We start from the raw sequence: 20,021 nt of genomic DNA, 5'->3' as shown, positions 1-20,021 counted from the left end.
ACTTATAGGAGTACTGGGTGCTAGTGTCCAGGGATATGCTTAGCTGGAAAGCAAAATTGGAAACAAAAACTCAACCCCCATCTCCACAAGAGGCGCTCTGGACCGGAAGTTCGGCATGGAGCCGGCACCCCTGCGCACAGCTCTCCTCAGATTACAGCTAACAGAAACCAACGCGGCCAGCGTGCCACCACCTCAAGTACGGGAGGCCTACGAAGCGTCTGGCTGCAACAGGAGTTTCTAGAGACTGCCGTCTCGAGTCCCGAAATCCAGTTCCCTGTTGCCATCGTTTCCAGCTCCGCAACTACCTTCAGACCGCCCGAGGGTTCACCTCCCACTAGGCCTTCACAGTTACGGCCTCACGAAGTCCCATATGCGCCTGTGCGAAGACCTACGGCAGCTCCCCGAGGAGCACTCTGCGCCCCGGAGGATGGACTACAACTCCCAGAAGCCTTTACTCCAACACGTTTATTCTGGCAGTTTATCCCTCAGTGCAGTGTGTGAACCAGGAAACTTTTGTATCGTTGAACTCTAGATACCATCACGGATATAATGGGAATATAACCCCTGACAGCCGGAAGTGGATGGAGGACAGGCGCTTGCTGTAATGTATTTGTGATTTCAGGACCTGTAAAACGCCACTCAGTCTTTAGAGCTGCTATGTCATGGAAAACATAAAAACGTGCATTAAACCTGAAGCATACAAGCACATTTCCTATGCTAAGGGTGAGGAGACAAAGAGCTTTATTTGGTCCTTTATTTTGTCTGTAAACTCCAATAACTACATCTACGTACTAAAATCAGAGCCACTACCCTACCAAGTATTGGAGAAGTCATGAACATTTAGGATTTTGTTGTTGTTGTTGCTAATGGTGTTTTAATGGGAGAGGGAAGACTCTGAAAGCCTCCTTGTGTCATAGAGCGCTTTGTAAACAAAAATCCCTTATATGTACCAAGAAGCTTATGCAAGAATGTCCACAATAGCAGAATACCTATAGATGGTCAAGGAAAGAAAACGAATAAGGGAACTTTTCCATATGGTACTTTCTAGTTGCTCAGTGGAACTGAGATGCAATTTGCCAGTGGAATCCATTCACACATGTATCCTAACAAATTGACCACATGTACCCACTTACCTCAGCTCTGTACAGAATTCATCCTCCAAACTGCTTTCTCAAGCTGTTCCTGAAAATAAGCTTCCCTTCTCTTCCTACCCCCCATCTTTGGAAGAAATTAATGGAAAACATTTGATTTTTCTGTTATCTATTTGTCCATAAAACTGCATTCTGCACTTTCATATTTAGCTTCAGTTTAATTCAGTTTAACATTTCCAGAAGTCATAATGTCATTTACATACAAAGGTGCTCTTTCATATCCACCTTTGATCCCCATGTTTTCAGGTATCAGTAGCTGCAGAGGTAAAGGCTGTGCTAGGAGGATAGCGGAGCAGATAGGGAAAGCCTCTCTGGACCACTGTGAGCCGATGCTGTCTTCCAGGTTGCAACTCAATTGTCTTTTCAGGTGGGACACATTCTTGAATTTTAAAAAGTAAACATTAACATTACTGATTCATCCATTTATTCAACAGATATTTATTGGTCGTGACATCTCAACTACTTTCTAGGCATTTGGAATACTTTAGTGAGCAAAATTCACAAATTTCATACCCACTTTTGGGCTTACATTTTAGTGGAGTGAGACAATAAATAGAAAGCTTTATAATGAAACCGTACAGCATATTCTCGGTGGGTAAGTGTTATAGAAATAGACATACATTCATATGTATTTATATACATTACATTGGTACATTAGCCATGGACACTTATGGTGTAGAAGGAACACTTTTGAGTCTGATTTTCTGATGAATTTTCAGGTGACGATGATATGTGGATGATTGGCGGTAACTTCTCTGGCAAACAGAGCATGTATAGGGCTTCTCTCCTGTGTGGATCCTCTCATGAGCCTGCAGGTTGGTTTTGTGGCTGAATGACTTGTCACATGTGCTGCATGTGAAAGGCTTCTCTCTTGTGTGGATTAAGTTATGCACTCGTAGGTCTGATGCCTGATAGAAGCCTTTGTGACACTCACCACAAACAAATGGCCTTTCATTCCTGTGTCTTCTCTGGTGGGCTGAAAAGTGACAGAGATACCTAAAGGTCTTGGGACATTCCTCACATTTGTATGGTTTGGTGGGTCCTTGGAATATTTCTTGGCGTTTTTTCCATGTTGAATTTTCCTCATTGCTCTGGTGAATAAGAACAGGCACAGGGGAGGACTGCTCTGGACTGGATAGATACCCTGGTTGCACCTCCATAGGTGACTCTTGATAAAATCCCTTCAGGGACCTGGAAGTGACTGGCCTCGCACTTCTGTAGTTGTGTGGGTCCTCATTAGTCCTGGAGTCATTTTCTTTCTGGATAATGGAGAGGGAAGATATTTGATTTCCTTGAATGGTAACACTGGCATTCACTTGAGAAGTTTTCCAGTAATTTCTGCAGCTGCCTTCATCTTCTGTGGAAATAAGTCACTTTATGAAGCTGTGCACAGGAAGAGGTTCACACAGAACACCCCTATGGTGTGCAGACTCACCTGACTCATCTGTTTCCAAGGGAGTGTTTTGAGTCTGGGAGGATGTCCCCATACACTCTTCGCTTGAGGTTTCTGCTAACTGTTTGAGATGAATGATGACTTCTTTCAAGGGCATATTCTCAGAAAAGAGGGCTTCTTGTCCCTGCATATGGACATGGACCTGTAAAAAAAAAAACAAAAAAAACCCCAGCAAAGTACTATTTTATCTGAATCTCTTGTGACAGACAGAAAACTCTTTGGAAAACCTGTTCAACAGGCTTTCACAAGATCAACAATATGTGGGCTACCACATCTTGTCCAGCCCTTAACATCTGATGGTGTTGTTCTCATTTACAAGTCTTTTATGTTCTATAAAGTCCACCCTGAATTTGTAAATACTGAATCATGCTGAGGGAAGATTAGTCTCCTGTGAGCTTCTGGCCACAATATTTTCTTAACTTGTCAATACATAACCTTGTTTTATGCCTATCTAAGATATCTTCACTAATATGTGTTCTCTATTAGTTAGAATTTATGCCCAACAGTAACTTTAACTCTTGCCTAAACAAAACATATCCAGTATATAAATTATTTTCATAAGGCACATAATAGCTTTTGTGTACTCAGGAGTACTTCTAGAAGCTGAGTGTCATTTTAAACAGTGAAATCATCAACAAAAAGTCCAAAAGTGTGAAAATGTGCCATGACACTGGCTGTGAAAAAGGACACTTGTTTAGAGTGTGGGAACTAAAACAAGTCACAATACACTTTGTTTAATTTCAGTGTGTGTATCAGGTAACTCAAATTTGTTTAACCACAATGGATATCTGCAAATGACTGAGAATGTGACATAGGACTGAGAATTTTGCAAATTTGGACTGTGGTAATGAGGATCCTCTGTAATTGCTTTTGTAGCTTGTCTTTTCTGATTAATGACATTATATTATGACTCCCTGGAGAATCAGCTTGTCAGTGCATTTCCTCTTTATCCTTGAGGTCTATGCCCACATGCTAATTTCTGAGACAGTCCCTCTGACTCTATATCAACTGAAAGTAACTAACTCCAAACAATATTTTTGGCTCCTGTGTGTCCTACAAAATAAACAGATACATTCCGTTCTACCTTAGAGAAGTGTAATTCTCCTTGGTGAGAAAGGGTGGGGAGAATGTGATCAAAATAATAACTGGATCTACAATAACTTTTTTCTCTATTTTCAGGCAACTCACACTGTACTTCATTATTTTCCTCATTCCCTCATCCCAGGTCAGAGCCCTCTACTCACTAAGACAGGTGGTTTCATGCAATCGTCGGTCAGGTCTTCCATTAATTTCTCCAAGTTTCTGCCACTTGACTCCCATTTCTCTTTCAAAGTGGACTTGTCCTTGCAATATCCACTAATAATAAACTGTTCCAGAACTAACTGAGAAATAATTTCTTCCTTGGTATGCTTTTCTGGCTGCAAGCATGAGTGAAAAACCTCATAGAGTCTTCGCAACTCCTGCCTTACACATGAGTTATTGTGTTGAAATGAGGTGAGCTGAATGCTTGAAAACTCAGAGATTTCTTCTTCCTTTCGGACAGCAGATCCATGGCTTTGATTAGGCTCTTGACTTCCTGGTGCAAGATCATTTGGGGATGGTTCACACTGGAAGGAGTTTCTGGGATTTAAAGCCATTCCTAGCAAGAGTTCTCAGAAAGAATGAACTTTGGACAGCATCTGTTATCTGTGTCCCTGGGGATCTGTTTTTAACAACTGATGTATATTTAAAGACTGTAAGCTAAAATAGAAGAGATATAATTAAAAACAAATCTACCAAAAATTTTATGGATCCATAAAAACATTGCTCTTGTATCTGCAGCTATTATATAAGAAATACAAATAAGAGGATTGTGGTCTGGGCCAGGCATAAAGAGTAAGACCTTGAACAGCTGTCCTCAAGTGCAAAGCTTTGAGTTCACCCTCCAGTATTGCTAAAAAGTAAGACCTTATATAAAAAAAAATAACTAAAGCAAAAAGGGTGCCGGATTCGCAAGTGGTGGAGAGTCTGCCTAGCAAATACAAGGCCAATATGGCCAACCCCCACACGCAAGTTTTCTACAAACTTTAGAGGCAGGAGTCCCCCCCATCATCTCTATGAGACATTGGGCTGCTATCTAACTAGTAAAATAAGGGAGGAAAATCTATGAAATATTATTATTTGTAATAGTCCCAGTTTTGTTTTAGCATAGTAAATTAACTTTACTTTGGTGTTACAAGGCCAATATATCAAAATGAACTGGCTTTTGTATTATTGCATTATATCACAGGCAGTTTTCGAAATTTTTAAGTTTTTACTTGTATTAGTGTTAAACATCAATAGCTACATTTATATAATACCAGCTACTCAGGAATTTGGAGGTCAGGAGGATTGAAGTCTAAGGCAGGCCAGAGGAACAAAAATCATGAGACACATCTGAAAAATAACTAAAGCAAATACGGCTGGGAGTATGGTAGAATGCTTGCCTAGCAAGTATGAGGCTCTGGGTTAAAGCTCCAATACCACCAAAAAAATCAGTATCTAAGGACAAATTGAACAAATTGAATGCAGCTCTCCTACATAGATAACTACAAAGTATGAATAAATATATGAAAGATAAGCCATGTGCATGAATTGGAACACTCAGTAGTAGGCAGGCATGGTGGTGCACCCTTGTAATTTTAGCACTTGAGAGTGTAAGGCAGGAGAATTTTAAGTTCTAGGCCATCTGGGCTACATAGTGACATCCTGTCTCATATATAGACATAATACAAATGTAAGCAATATTATGAAAAACAGGTCACACTCAGGAGAGGTCACTAATGGAAGAGGGAGGATAAAAGGAGGAAGTTAAGCCAGGTGCTGGTGGCTCACACCTGTAATCCTTGCTACTCAGGAAGCAGAGATGAGGAGGATTGTGGTTCAAAGCCAGCCCAGACAAATAGTTTTCGAGACCCTATCTCAAAAAATACCTAACACAAAAAGGGCTGGTGGAGTGGCTCCAGGTGTAGCCCCTGAGTTCAAGCCCTGGTACTGCAAAAAAAAAAAAAGTTAAGAAGGTGAATGTGGTTGGTGCACTTTCTATACAAGAATGAATATAGAATCTTCAAAACAGTTGAAACCACCATAAGAAGGGGACTAAGCCTAGAAAGGAGAAAAATAGAGGGAATAAAACAATTTGGGTTATAATACATATATACATGGAAATGTCACAAGGAAACTCTCTGTATAGCTATCTGAAACAAAAAAGTTGTCATTTTTTACAAAATTGGAGGGCGGAACATGTCATGTCTGGGGGGTTGGTACCAGTGTGTTGTGTGGAATATAAGGAAAGGATGCAGGAGGGTGAGTATGGTGGAAATACTATGTACTCATGTATGTAAAGGAAAAAGTGAGACCTGTTGAAACTTCTCCAGGAATGGGGGAAGATAAAGGAGAATGGTGGAGGGAGTGACTTCAACTATGATATATTTGATATGTTATAAGAATGCTTGTAAATGTCACAATATTGCCCAGCAGAATTGTTTTAAAAAGAAAAGGAAAAAAAGGGCAGGTGGTGTGGCTGAAGTGTTCTAGTGTCTGCCTAGCAAGCACAAGGACCTGATTACAAAACAAACAAACAAAAACCCTCAATATAAAAATCAATTCATTCCAACTTCTTTTATATATACAATATAATCTCAGGAAGCATCCAGTTGTCCAAATCCAGTTTTTATCTTGTGTGTGAAAACTGACTTACTGATTCTGAGGACAAACACAAATTTAAATTAATAAACTTTCATTCTCCTTGGAGTAGAAGTAAGAGACTATCATCTCTCTTCTTTTTTGTTGGAGCATTTACTTTAGGAAAATCATTGTGACTTCTTTCTCAGTCCACTTGTGACACATGTAAAACTTTTTTAGAAGCCTAATTAACCTTTTGCACGTTTTACAGTCCAGGAATTTTTTTCTGTAGGACCCAGAAGTGTAATTGTTAAGGACAACAGGGCTCCTATTTCCCAGTTTCTATGGGATTTAAGTAGCTTAACTTCAGCTGGTGCCTGGTTGCAAATCTACATATACGAAAAACAAAATGCTGATTGTAGGGGCATGTGCCTGTAATCCCAGCAATGATGAGGCTGAGTGTGGCAGGAAGGCAAGAAGGGGAAGAGAGATTCATGAGTGCTACAGTAAAACAAAGGAAAACTGGAGTTGGGGAATGTTATCTGGAGACCAGGGGAGGGTCACCTCGCTCCAGAAGTTAAAACAGCCAATGAAATAACATGTGATTATGTATGGGACAAGCTGCACCCCCCCACCCCCATTTCTGTAACCTGCTCTAAATGGTATATAAGGAAAGGCCCCTTTGTTCTCGGGGCTCAGCCTTTGGACTCAAGTCCGCTGAGTTGCTGCTGGCTTGCTTAATAAACTTGCTTCCCCAAAGCTTTGGTGCCCTCTCTGTCTCTGTCTGAGCCCTCCTGCAACAGAGGCAGGCAGCTTTTGAGTTGGAGGCCAGCCTGGGCTACACAGTAAGACCCTGTCTCAAAACAAAGAGACAGGCAGGCGCCTGTGACTCACACCTGTAATCCTAGCTACTCAAGAGGCAGAGATCAGAAGGATCAAGTTTCGAAGCCAGCCTGGGCAAATAGTTCATGAGACCCTGTCTCAAAAAACCCATCACAAAAAGGGCTGGTGGAGTGGCTCAAGGTGAGGCATTCAAGCCCTAGTACTGCAAAAAAACAAAAAAGAGAGAGAAACATATGTGAAAAAGTAGTTTGGGGCGCATGACTCAAGTAGCATAGACCTTAATTCAAACCCTAGTACCAAAACAACAACACCCTCTAGGTGAGCACTAAACACATGAACACATTTTATCAGAAAGCTTTTAATTAAAGCATTACTTTTCTCACATCACACCCTACCCACCTCCCTTTATGCAACACCAGCCCCCAGGGAAGGAACCAAACCCTTCCTAGCATTACAAGGCTTAGTTCCTCCAGCTCCATTTTAGGTTTTTGTGTTCTCTGAATTCTGGGAATTCGTTCTCTCTGTCTCTGTCTCATTGAGACCTCAGAAAACTTCCATCTTCCACACAGATCACATATTCACATGTGGAGACAGTCCCCCAATCCCGTATGGACAAGGCTGCAGAGGAACATGTATGACTAACACCTTGGAATTCAAAGCCAGGCTTGCAGAAGCTCTACACTGAAGTCTGGCATGACAAGATGTGTGACACAGGCACATGACCCACCAGGTCCCCACCTGGGTCATGGAGACTCTGAGCTCCATAAGCACCCATCTTCCAGATTTGTCACAGGCATTCATACTAGAAGCACTTAGAGGAATTGCTAGTGCTCAGTAAGGATCTGCTAAATATGGTAGTCCCTCCATTTATCCTGGGTTTTGCTTTTCATGGTTTCAGTTACCCGAGGTCAACAATGGTCTGAAAATATTAAGTATTAAATAGAAAACTCCAGACATAAATAATTAATGTTTTAAACAGCACATCATTCTGAGTAGCATGATAAATTGTTGCTGTCCCTCTCTGCTCTATCTGAACATGAATACTCCCTTTGTCCAGTGAATTCACATACCTAAGATATCCATGCATGGGTCACTTAGTAGCCACTTCAGTTATCAGCTTGCCCACACAACCTTACAAGCTCGTATTCAAGAAACTCCTATTTTACATAATAATGGCCCCCAAAGTGCAGAAGTAGTGATCCTTGTGGATCACACACGCCAAAGAAAATCCTTACAGTACCTCCTTTAATCTTACTTTTAAAAATTATTTTGGTGGTACTGGGGCTTAAGCTTGCTGAGAAGGCACTTTACCACTTGCACCACTCCACCCGCCCAGTGCCTCCTTTATTTTATTTACTTGTTTATGTATTGCAGTACTGGGATTTGAACTCATGGCCTACACCTTCAGCCACTCCACCAGCCCATTTTTGTGATGAGTTTTTTCGAGATAGGGTCTTGCAGGGGCTGGCTTTAAACTGCCATCCTTCAGATCTCTGCCTCCTGAGTAGCTAGGATTATAGGCTACAGGTGCCCTGCCAAAATGCCTCCTACAAATAAAATGGTGAGGGCTAGCAGAGTGGCTCAGTGGTAGAACACCTGCCTAGCAAGTGTGAAGCTCTGAGGTCAAACCCCAGTACCACCAAAAAAACAAAACAAAACAAAAAAACCCCACGAATATGGCAAACATTGCCTCCTGCTTACCACAGGCTGTATTCTTACACTAATTTAGAAGGAGAAAACAAAGTAAACCTACCCCATATACACTTCAGCCCAGGCCCTGTACCTGGTCTGTACTGTGGAGACATGGAAAAAAATTAAAAAGTAAATAAAAAGGTGAGAGTACTTAATAGAGAAAGCGAAAAGTAGGATGCTAAAACCCATGGTGTAAACAAAGCAAGATGTAGCCTGGCCTGGAATCCCAGCTACTTGAGAGGTGGAGGCAGGATTATGAGTTTGAGGCTAGCCTGGGCAAAGGTAGTAAGAAGCTAACTTCAAAACAAAACAAAGCCAGAAGCCGGTGGCTCAATCTGTAATCCTAGCTTCTCAGGTGGCAAAGATCAGGAGGATTGATGTTTGAAGCTAGCCCTGGCTATCTCGAATATACCCAACACAAAACAGGGCTGGTAGAGCGGCTCGAGGTGTAGGCCCTGAGTTCAAGCCCCAGCACCACAAAAAGAGGTGGGAGGTGCCATGCATAAGAGAGTATTACTGTAATTAATACTTGCATTTTTAATTTCAGCCTCCACCCCAACTCCAATCTGCCATAGACCAACAGTTCCACAAAACAGGATAAAATCAATTACTAGAAACATTAACATAAGACAGCAAAGCCACATTCAAAGATACCCAGGAGAAAATAAATCCAGGCCATCACACATTACACTGAATCCACAGCATCAAGTCCTTGGAGTTAGAGCAGTTGTCATAAAAAAGCACACCCAACTCCTGGGACCCCTTATGTTTGTAACTAGGATTCCCCCCAGTAACTATGCTTACATACCCATGCATGCACACTCAAACACACAAAGCTGGAAAATGTCCTTCCATTCTGGAAACTTACCTCCTTCTCAGTTGAGCTGCAAACAGGGTGATCCTGGGCTGCACACTGGGCCGTGGTGCCATGGGTTTTCTTCTCTGCGTTAATCCCATGTCTTTCCTTTTATGGCGCCTGGGATCAGTGGTTAATTCGAATATGTGATTGGATTTAAAGATCTAATTAGATAAAAATTAACTATTGTGGCTGGGCATGGTGACACACCTTAATCCCAGCACTGGGGAGGTGGAGGCAGAAGGATTAAGTTTGAGGCCAGTTTGGGCTACACAGCCAAGACCCTGATTTAAAAAAATCAAGACAAACAAAAACCTTGAATTGCTGTTGGAATCTTAACCCAGCCACAGCTCAGATTTCCAATATCCTTTTAGGCCCCATCACTAGGCCTGTAGAGCAGAATACAAACAAATGTCATATTTCTGCAGGAAAATGCAACAACATTCATACCCAGAGGGAATATCAAGATTAGCACTAAACTCACATAAATCCTGGTCAAGTTTTGTCATAAACAACTCATTCTAAACCTTCTAAAATTTTTTTAATGTGCAGATTTATTGATTGCAAATGAACAGAGAGCAAGGTCATGTTCTGTTTCCTGTGTCAGTCCCAAACTAGTTGAGACAGAAGGGGCTCTAAGACTCCAGGAGGAGGTATTCCAAAACCCAAGAAAGAAATGGGAGGGGCTTTGGGCAGGTAGCTTGCTCACATCTGAAATCCCACCTACTCACGAGGTGGACATCAGGAGAATGCAGGTTTGAGGCTAGTCCAGGCAAAAAGTTAGTGGAGATCCAACTTCAACAAATCATCAGGGTGTGGTGGTGTGTGGGTGCACTTCCCAGCGATGTGGGAGGCAGTAAGTAGGAGGTTGGCCCCAGGGCAAAACTCCAGACCCTATCCAAAAAATAGAACAGGAAAGGGCTGGAGAGATGGTTCAGTGATAGTGTTTGACTTGCAAGTGCAAGCCCCTAAATTCAAGTCTCAGTATCACCAAAAAGATAAATAAAAAAGGAAAAGAAGTGGCAGGGGCTGAGATTACGGTCATCTCAGTAACAAAGGAGTGATGAGATAGGCATAGGACTGAGGGAGAGGGAGGAGTTAAAAATGGTTTGTTGTGGGGAGAGAGAGGAAAGGGGGGAGGGGGAGGGGGGAGGGGAGAGGGGGGATGTGGCTCAGTAGTAGAGTGCTTGCCTAACATATGTGAGGCCCTGGATCCCCAGCACCGAAGCAATAATCAATCAGTCAATCAATTAGTCAATCAGTAAAATGGTTCAAAGATCCTGGGTTGACCTGTCAATTAGTTCAATGGTGAGTTCTATACCAGCAGTTTCAAAATAAGAGTTTTATATTAACAACTTTCTGTTTGAAAATCTTAAAAATTATTAGGAGTACACAAAACTCCATAGGTCTTATCAAGGTGATAATAGAACATATTCAACCTGGAACTGTATTGCACATTTTTATTACACACTCGCTATTATAGAATGAAGGCACACTCCTCCATTCTGTGAGGAAATTTAATTCCCAGGGATATGAAGTCTCAAACAGGCATCAAATGCACTAGACAACCCCCCGGGGTTGTGGAGGGAGCAAAGATGGAGGACACACTGAGAGGATTCAGGACATTATTCCAAATGTGGGGACAGAGCACACAGTTTATCGACTCAGGGCCAAATGACTAGGAGCACACAGGAATCAACTGGATCAATCGAGGTGTCATGAAGAGATCAGGAACTCTATTCTACCGTGTGGGGGACAGCTGACAGAGTGGCTCAAGGTTAAGTGCACCTGAGGCCCTGAGTTCAAACTCCAGTGCTGCCAATGAAAAAAAAAAAAAAAGTCCACTCTTTGATGGTGGCTCACGCCTGTAATCTAGCTAATCAGGAGACAGTGATCAAGAGGATAATGGTTCGAAACCAGCCCCAGGCAAATAGTTTGTGTGAGACCCTATCTCAAAAAAAACCCTTCACAAAAAAAGGGCTGGTGGCGTGACTCAAGGTGTAGGCCCAGAGTTAAAGCCTCAGTACCAGAAAAAAAAAAAAGCAGTGTGTGAGACAATCTGATATCCCAGAGTCTGCACTCCTAATGGAGCAGAGGCTACAGTCACCTCCGGACTCCTCCACCCCACCCAGGCTTCCTCATCTCTCTCTCTCTGGTTCTGATGCCTCAGCATTCCAAGTACTGGCGTTATGATCATGGGTCAACATATGCCCAGCCGTTTTCTTAAATTTATCTAAGTATTTCATAGTCAGTTGGTAGTGAAGAGTATAATCATGTATTTTATTGCAGTTTTTACTTCCCAATACTTTATTCTCAGCCCACAAAAGCATAGAGGTTGCATATTGACCTTTTTTCTTGCTATCTTGCCAAATTGACTTAAATCTCTTATATTTTATTAGCGAAATTTTCAGGAGATGTTCTATATAGACCATTAAACTCACCTTCAGATAAAGAGAGTTTTGTGTTTATTTATGCCAGTGCAGGGTTAGATGGAAGTGGTGGGAGTACCTAAATTGCCTTATTCCTAACGTTAAGTACGAAGCACTCAGATTTTTTTTTTGTTTTGGTACTGAGGATTGAAACCAGGGCTTTGTGTGTGCTAGACAAACAACTGAGCTACATCCCCAGCCCTCAGATTTCAATTAAATATGTTAGCTGAATGTTTGTCATAGATATATTTGGTTAAAAATCTTCTTTTTTATTAACTAAGAATTTTTATTGTACTGATTTGCAATTTGTGAAATTCTCTTATTACATGTATGAAATATTACTACTTTGTAATTTGTTAATATGGTAAATTTTCAGTTGTTACGGCTTATTTTTACATGCATTGTAGGTCTAAAGTGGTTTCTCTAGGGTTTATAAATATACACTGTTAACTTACCATCAATTATCCTATGACTTTACTGAAGGTGTTAGAAATTTAGCAGTATACTTTCTTTTCTCCAGGGCCCATCATCTTGGTATTGTTAGAATAGATTACAGCTACCTATAATTCCTCTTTTCTATTTATATTTTAAGCCATCAGTTATCTTATGATAATGAATGCCTTTTATATTTACTCACATAATTTCTATTTTTTTCTTCCTTTGGAGGGGTACTGAGGATTAAACTCAGGGCCTCACTTTTGCTAGATAAGCATTCTACTGTTAGAACCAGGCCTCCAGTTAATTTCTGTTTATTCACTCTACTTTCATGGGGTAGATCTGGGCTTCAGATTTCCTGTTTAATGTCTTGGGAGTTTGCTGTAAGTGTTCTTTCTCTCTCTCTGTCTCTGCCCCAACCCCCGCCTCCCTGAAATAGTCATTATTTCGTTTTTATTCTGAAGTGCACTTTTCCTAGAGGAAGAATTATATTGCATGTGCTGTTGCTGCAGTGTTACCTGTATGTTTGCCCCAAAGTCCAGGAGAGTCAGTCCTGCCTTCTCAAACATACCTTGATTTTCACCCAAGGCTGAGAACCCTCAACACCAGGAGTTTTTGGTACAAAATAACCCCTATTGCAACTGGAACCCTAGTCTGTCCTAAACCAGAAGAGGCATATAATTAAGTGAACAAAGAGCCACCTGTGTTTGTGCCCTCATTGTCCAGGCTTTTGCAACACAGTGTACTCAGTGCTGCTGTGGTTTGAATTTATTCCTTCCAAAATTTGTGTTGGAATTTAACCTCCAGTGCAGTAGTGTTAAAGAGTGGGACTTTAGGAGCTGATTAGATCTTGAAGTCTCTTCCCTCATGAATAGGATTAAGGCCCTTATAAGAGGGTTCACACAGTGTTTTTGCCCTTGTCTCTCCCAGCACAGTGTTGGTGAGAAGTGCCCTTTGAGATCCAGCCCTGTGTCTCTAAGGAGACAATAGGCAGTCATTTCTTCTCCAAAACATTAACATTAGTGGTATTTTTGTTATTACAAATTGTACCAAAAATACAGATGGCTAACATGTGATTGAGGTACTTTATCAATAAATCCTTAAGTATGTATACAACACTACTTTAGAAATCGGGAGCTTAAAAACTGTTCTGCTAAAAGTGGATAATATTAACAATGTCTAGAGTGCAACACCTTAATCTATAACTATTTCCCCTGAATGTCACTGAAATTCTCACCACTGTACAGAAGCCCACGCTGTGAGTTGTGTTGGCTTATTTACGGCTTCTCTGTAGCAAAAACAAGGACACACAATCCCAGAGGATTTATAATAAAAGTAAGCTTTGACTCAGAAATACAATGTTGGACAATTTTGTTTCTTGAAAAATTTTAACTGATAAATAAAAATTGTACTTATTGATGGAGTAGCACGTGATCTCTCAATACGTAGATACATCACATGGAATCAAGTTATAAACATAACTACCTCCTCAAGCGTGTACCACTACTTGACAGCAAAAACATTCATAATCCTTGTCTGTTTTAGATTCACAGAGCACAACTGCTATCTGTAGCCATCCTGGTGTGCACGAGCACAGCAGGCACTGAGTGTCTCACTGAAACTGACTGCCCACTGGTCACTTTCTGATCCTTTGTGAGAAAAACAGGTTTAGAGCCCAAGATTTTCTTTCCAAGAACTAGTGTTTCAAATGTCTTGCTTTCTTTATCAACTGACATATTTAACTGAATAATCTAATGGGATTATCACTATTATAGGCTGTTTTCAATGAATTTCTTTTAACTTCAGGGGTGTAAACATGTATCAAAACATCAAAATGTATTTTCTTTTACTTGTATTTATTTGGGGTACTGGGGATTGAACCCAAGACATTTCACCTGCTAGGCAAGTGTTCCTTCCATGTGCCATTTTGTTTTCTGTCATTTTTGAGTCTCCAATCTACCGTTGCCAGTGTTTGCCATGAACTCTTGCTCCTCCTGCCTGCCTCCACTTTGGGATTAAAGGCATGGACCACTGCTTCCTGTTAAAAAAATGTACATTTTGAGTTTGTGAAATTTATTTATTTATTTTTGCAGTACTGGGGTTTGAGCTCAGGGTCTACACCTTGAGCCACTCCACCAACCCTTTTTTTTTTGTGTGTGAAGGGTTTTTTCGAGATAGGGTCTCTAAAACTATTTGCCTGGGCTGGCTTTGAACTGCAATCCTCCTGATCTCTGCCTCCTGAGAAGCTAGAATTATAGGCATGAACCACTGGTGCCTGGCTGATTTTTTTTTTTTTTTTGAGGTAGGTTCTTGTTAGTGTCATCCAGGCTTGCCTGGATTTCATGATTCCTCTATCTCAGCCTCCTGAGTGCTGAGATTATAGGTGTGCACTTCCAGCCAGGTGTAATAGTCCACATCTGTAATCCTAGGTACTCAGGAGGTGGAGGTAGGAGGATTTTGAGTTTGAAGTTAGGTGGGGCAAAGTCTGTAAGACACTATCTCAAAAAAAAATTACAAAAAGGGATAGGGGTGGCTCAGGTGGTAGAATACTTGCCTAGCATGTGCAAGGCCTGGGTTCAATCCTTAGTAACACAAAATAAAAAACAAAAACAACAAAATCCTTGTCAGCTCCTAATCATTTTACTATGTGTCATCTAGATTCTAGAGGTTAACTTGAAATTACTGGGTCCTCTGGTGGACATGGGATGGTATGTTTCTATCAGCTCTTCCTAACTGCATATTCAGCGCTGCCATTTTGACAGATTGGAATTGGTCATGATTGGAGGGTTTGCAACAACTGGCAAATTCTTCAAACCATGGTTTGATTCACTGTATTACTGAATTGTCTACAGACTTGACAACATGTAAAGAATATGTGAATAATATAAATCAAACTTAAGTGTGGTGCATATGGCCATCCTCTGTGCATGGCACACAAAAATTTTGAAATAAAAATGAGCTGTTTATGTGACAAAAAGTGTTCAGCATCACAAATACTTACAGAGATGCAGTTAAAACAACTGCACACTTATCGACAGGGGAAATCCTAAAAGACAGACTATACCAAGTATCAGCAAGGATGTGGAAGATCTGGAATTCTCATACACTCCCGGTGGTAAGCAAACATAAACAACCACTTGGGTTCAGTCTGGCAGTTTCTTAATAAGGTAAACATTCACCTGCCTTGTGTCTCAAGCAATGCACTTTTGAGTCATTAACACAAAAGAACTCAACCATATTGTACACATTGTAGCAGCTTTATGTGTAATTGCCCAAAACCAGAAATAATCTAAATGCCCATAAATGGATGAATGGATAAACAACTGGTCTATCTGTAGATGAAAAAACAAAAACAAAAAAACCCTACTCAACAAAAAAATGAACAATTCACAAGAATCACTGAAGAATCTGAAAATATATCCTTGGAGGAGCAACCTTGCCTCACTGGCAGAAATATTAGTGAGCAATGAAATTCATTACACGCAAAGCCACATCCCTAAAGAATCTCCCTTTTCTCTACGCTTGTCATCTGATCTGTAAAGCAACGGTCTTTATCTGGACATTCCATTAAGCATACTGGGATGTAAGACATAAATTTTGGTTTATTTTTATTGACAAGGACCTCAGCTACAGAAGATACATATATCCCTGGAGATCCTGAAAACTTTCGTGCACATTGATCTTCTACAATCACTACAACATTGTATAAAGAGCAAACTTCATATAGCTTGCTGCAGTCTCCTCTACACTCTAGTATTCCAGTGTTTCTGTGTCAATCATGGCTCTTCTGTTCCCTGCAACCTATGACACACACACTACTGAATTATGGGTATCAAGCACTCAATTCCTCAGCAGGACTTTGGGTAGTTATTGCCCTCAATGGTGCTGGGTATTGTGTGATAGACTCTGTAAACAAATAGGCAAACAAACAAAATAGTTCATGTTGTTCCCAGAAGCACTGGAGGTTGTGACAACATCCTACCTCCTCAACGTATTACTGAGCTCACAAAAATTCTGGCATCCAGTTTACAATTTAGGATCATAAAACTCTACAGTCCTTCCTAGGAGGCCTTGGACAACAATTCATATTATGCCAAAACTACAAGGAGGGCTATGGTTGCCCATTATACATACTGTGATCTCTATGTGGAACCCCAAGTTCCAACCACAAAAGCTGTTTACTCTGTAATTCTAATAGAGCCCAATTCTATTCTCAAGCCATCGCACAAAGTGAACAGAATTCCAAGATTACATGTAGCTTAAATACAGATTTTATTTTACAAAAACTAAAACAATATGAGGCAGACAGTTTCCAGGTTGGTGTCTTGGAAGCTGGAAAAAATCCACAATAATCCATGAAGAAGATAATCCTTCTTGCCAAGATGTCCCAACCACTCTCATCAGAGTCAATGTTACAAAACTGGATCAAGTTTATGCCCTAACTTGTGAGAGAGAAGGAATGAGGGCTCAGCAATGGGAGAATACAGAGGTGCCTTCCCTGAACATGTTGTGGTGACTGACATACTGTGTGGACTTGGTGAGCAGTGGACGTGAAGTGGCTTGCCTCAGAAACTGTCAGGGGCATAAATGGAAAGGGCCCTGCACAGGTTAGAAAGGTAGCACAGCTCCTTAAATCTTCTGCATACCTGGAATGTAAGATGCTAGAACTTCAATCCAGGTAGATGTCTCTTCCACAGGTGGTGTCCTCCAGTGTGTTTACACTAAAAGGAAAGTGTGTATTCCCTAGGCAGCTAAGGCTTTTCTCCAGTGTGAACTCTCTGGTGTTGAATGAGGACAGATTTGCAGCCAAAGGATTTCCCATAGTCACTGCACTGATAAGGCTTCTTTCCATTATGAATTCTCTGGTGTTGAATGAGGCTGGAACTTTGGCTGAAAGATTTCCCACATTCGCTGCACTGATAAGGCCTTTCTCCAGTGTGAACCCTCAAGTGTTTGATGAGGTTAGATTTGCAGCTAAAAGACTTTCCACATTCACTACACTCAATAGGCCTTTCTCCAGTGTGGACTCTCTGGTGGTTCTTGAGGTTGGAGCTATGACTAAAGGATTTCCCGCATTCCCCACACACGTAGGGCCTCTCCCCTGTATGGACTTTCCGATGTGAACTGAAGCTAGAGCTCTGCTTAAAGGACTTTCCACATTCACCACATTCATAAGGCCTTTCTCCAGTGTGAAGTCTCCGGTGGTGAATGAGGCTAGAGCTTCGGCTAAAGGATTTTCCACACTCACTGCACTCATGAGGTCTTTCTCCAGTGTGTACTCTCTGGTGATAAATGAGACTAAAGTTTTGGCTGAAGGATTTCCCACATTCACTGCACTCATAAGGCCTTTCTCCAGTGTGTACCCTCTGATGTTGAATGAGGTTGGACCTTTGGCTAAAAAATTTCCCACATTCCCCACACTCATAAGGCCTTTCTCCAGTGTGAACTTTCCTATGGCTATTGAGGCTATAGATCTGGCTAAAGGACTTCCCACATTCATTGCACTCATATGGTCTTTCTCCAGTGTGAACTCTCTGATGTATAATGAAGCTGGAGTAGTAGGTAAAGAACTTTCCACATTCACTGCATTCGTAAGGCCTGTCTTTACTGTGGACTTTCTGGTGCTGAATGAGATTACATCTTCGTGTACAGGCTTTCCCACACTTGTTACACTCAAACAGTCCTTCCCTAGTGAGGACACTCTGGTCCTGAACAAGCATGTCTGCATAGCTGAAAGTGTTCTTATAGTCTCCCAAGCTATGATGACTCTTTCCACTATGAAAGGTCACCCCATACTTATTCTTGTTATTTGGTTTCTCCCCTGTGTGAGTGGCCATTTCATGGGAAAATCCCATGCTGGCCAGAAAGCCCTTCCCAACTTCTTTGCAGGTAAAAGGTTTCCCTGACACATGGACTGTGGAGCTCTTTATAAATGAAGCACTGTCCACATAACTTCTGAAGGGTGCTTCTTTAATGTGCTGCCTCTGATGCTGTTCAAGATTTGCAGTGAAGTAGAACTGTTCTCCACATGTACAGGGTTTTTGCCTGTGATGTGTTCTGTGGTGCTGAGCCAAGTATAAAATGTCTTTCAAGACCAGGCCACATATTTCACAGTGACAGGCATTCTGGGAAGATGAATTTTTTGGGGGGGTCCTGACCTGTGACAATCCTATAGAAATGCTGGGTTTAGAAGGTGCCACCTCAGGCTCTGCTCCTTGTGAACAACCTGAAAGCAAAGAAGTAATAGTGACATACGTGTTACCTTGATCAAAAACGTATAACAGTATTACATTTGATGTACATCTGATAAAGCAAAGAACCAGTCTATGGGACTGCTTTTAGGAAAAGGGAGTTGGCATCAAGTTGAAGAAGCAGTTGCTCTGCATTACTGGGCTCCTAAGGCCACAGAATAGAGTAAGTATTACCATGTACAGGACATAGGATAAAGTGTGGTCCGGGACTAAAAGGCATGTTCTACAACTCATTCCTTTGTGAGTGGCTTTTAGTAGGATCGTATCTGCTAGTATTATGATGTTGTGAAGTGAAAATCTAACTAGAACAGTACTCGGTGTGACTATTAAAGGACATACGCACACTTCAGGACACAATAGTAGGAAACAGAGAAAGCATGTGAGGAACAGTAAGATAAGGAGTTCAGAGAGGTGCGGATTTACTCTGGGCTGCAAATGAGAATAAAAATGACAAGCAGTAGAAATGACAAATTAGCAAACTGTCAATTATAAGAAAGAGAAGGTAAAAGTGAGTTGTCATTGGCAAGAACATTAGATACCCAGGTTGAACTGGATGGGTTTCTAGTATGATTTGAACATAACCGTAATGTCATGTCCTCCCCTTGGCCAGGCCCTCTCTGAATCCATCTTGGGCATCAGCCTGGAATCAAGAACATCCTGTGAAACACAGAGGACTCTTCCTCTAGCCTCAACTGAGCAACTCCATGGGACTAGGGTGATATAAGTCCTAAGAGAAATCAGGAGTCAGGAGCCAGTGACTCATGCCTGTAATCCCAGTAACTCAGGAGACTGAGATCAGGAGGATCATGGTTCCAAGTCAGCCCAGGAAAACAGTTCATGAGACTCTATCTCAGAGAAACCCATCACAAAAAAGTACTGGTGGAGTGGCTCAAGGTATAGGTCCTGAGTTCAAACTCCGGTACTGCAAAAAAAAAAAAAAAGAGAGAAAGACAGGACATGTGAACAGCTTTCAATGGCCCAGAACAACCTGCATACAATAGAACACCGGAAAGATAAGGAAGGTAAGCTGGCATAAATTCAAATTGGAGTGTTATAACAAAGATGTTAAATGTGATTCCTGTGGTAGTCACACACAAAAAAAATAGAAAGTACACAAAGGAAATGAGAACAAATAAAAAAGTTTGAATATGAAAAAAAATCAACTGAACACAAAAGTAGTAATGTAGAAAATTTGGGACAAAGAAAGTTATAAGGCATATAGAAGACAAATAGCAAAATGACAGAAGTCAGTACCTCATAATTTTTCTA

At 41.2% G+C, this 20,021-nt stretch overlaps 2 protein-coding genes and 1 pseudogene across 5 annotated transcripts in view; 1 reads left to right on the top strand and 2 right to left on the bottom strand.

Annotated features, from left to right (window-relative positions):
* Positions 1-437: 437 nt before the first annotated feature.
* Zscan4 (zinc finger and SCAN domain containing 4) lies at positions 438-5,628 on the bottom strand. The gene is made up of 3 exons (XM_020151753.2): positions 3,849-5,628; positions 2,587-2,746; positions 438-2,508 (listed from the first exon to the last, which is right to left on the bottom strand). Exons 1-3 carry the CDS (start codon positions 4,239-4,241, stop codon positions 1,820-1,822), a joined length of 1,242 nt encoding a protein of 413 aa, XP_020007342.1. The 5' UTR covers positions 4,242-5,628; the 3' UTR covers positions 438-1,819.
* Positions 5,629-8,776: 3,148 nt separating this feature from the next.
* On the top strand, positions 8,777-8,896 carry LOC141418369 (small nucleolar RNA SNORA51; annotated as a pseudogene).
* Positions 8,897-16,756: 7,860 nt separating this feature from the next.
* LOC109674894 (uncharacterized) overlaps positions 16,757-20,021 on the bottom strand; it is a 71,245-nt gene continuing 67,980 nt past the window's right edge. For all 4 annotated transcript variants that reach the window (XM_074058556.1, XM_074058559.1, XM_074058557.1 and 1 more), the window contains one exon: positions 16,757-18,727. In XM_074058556.1, coding sequence (XP_073914657.1) covers positions 17,253-18,727 — 1,475 coding nt within the window. In that variant the 3' untranslated portion in view covers positions 16,757-17,252. The remainder of the gene's footprint in view (positions 18,728-20,021) is intronic.

This window comes from Castor canadensis, chromosome 16, assembly GCF_047511655.1.
Source record: "Castor canadensis chromosome 16, mCasCan1.hap1v2, whole genome shotgun sequence".
Taxonomy (NCBI): Eukaryota; Metazoa; Chordata; class Mammalia; order Rodentia; family Castoridae; genus Castor; species Castor canadensis.
This window is presented reverse-complemented; position numbering and strand designations above follow the sequence as displayed.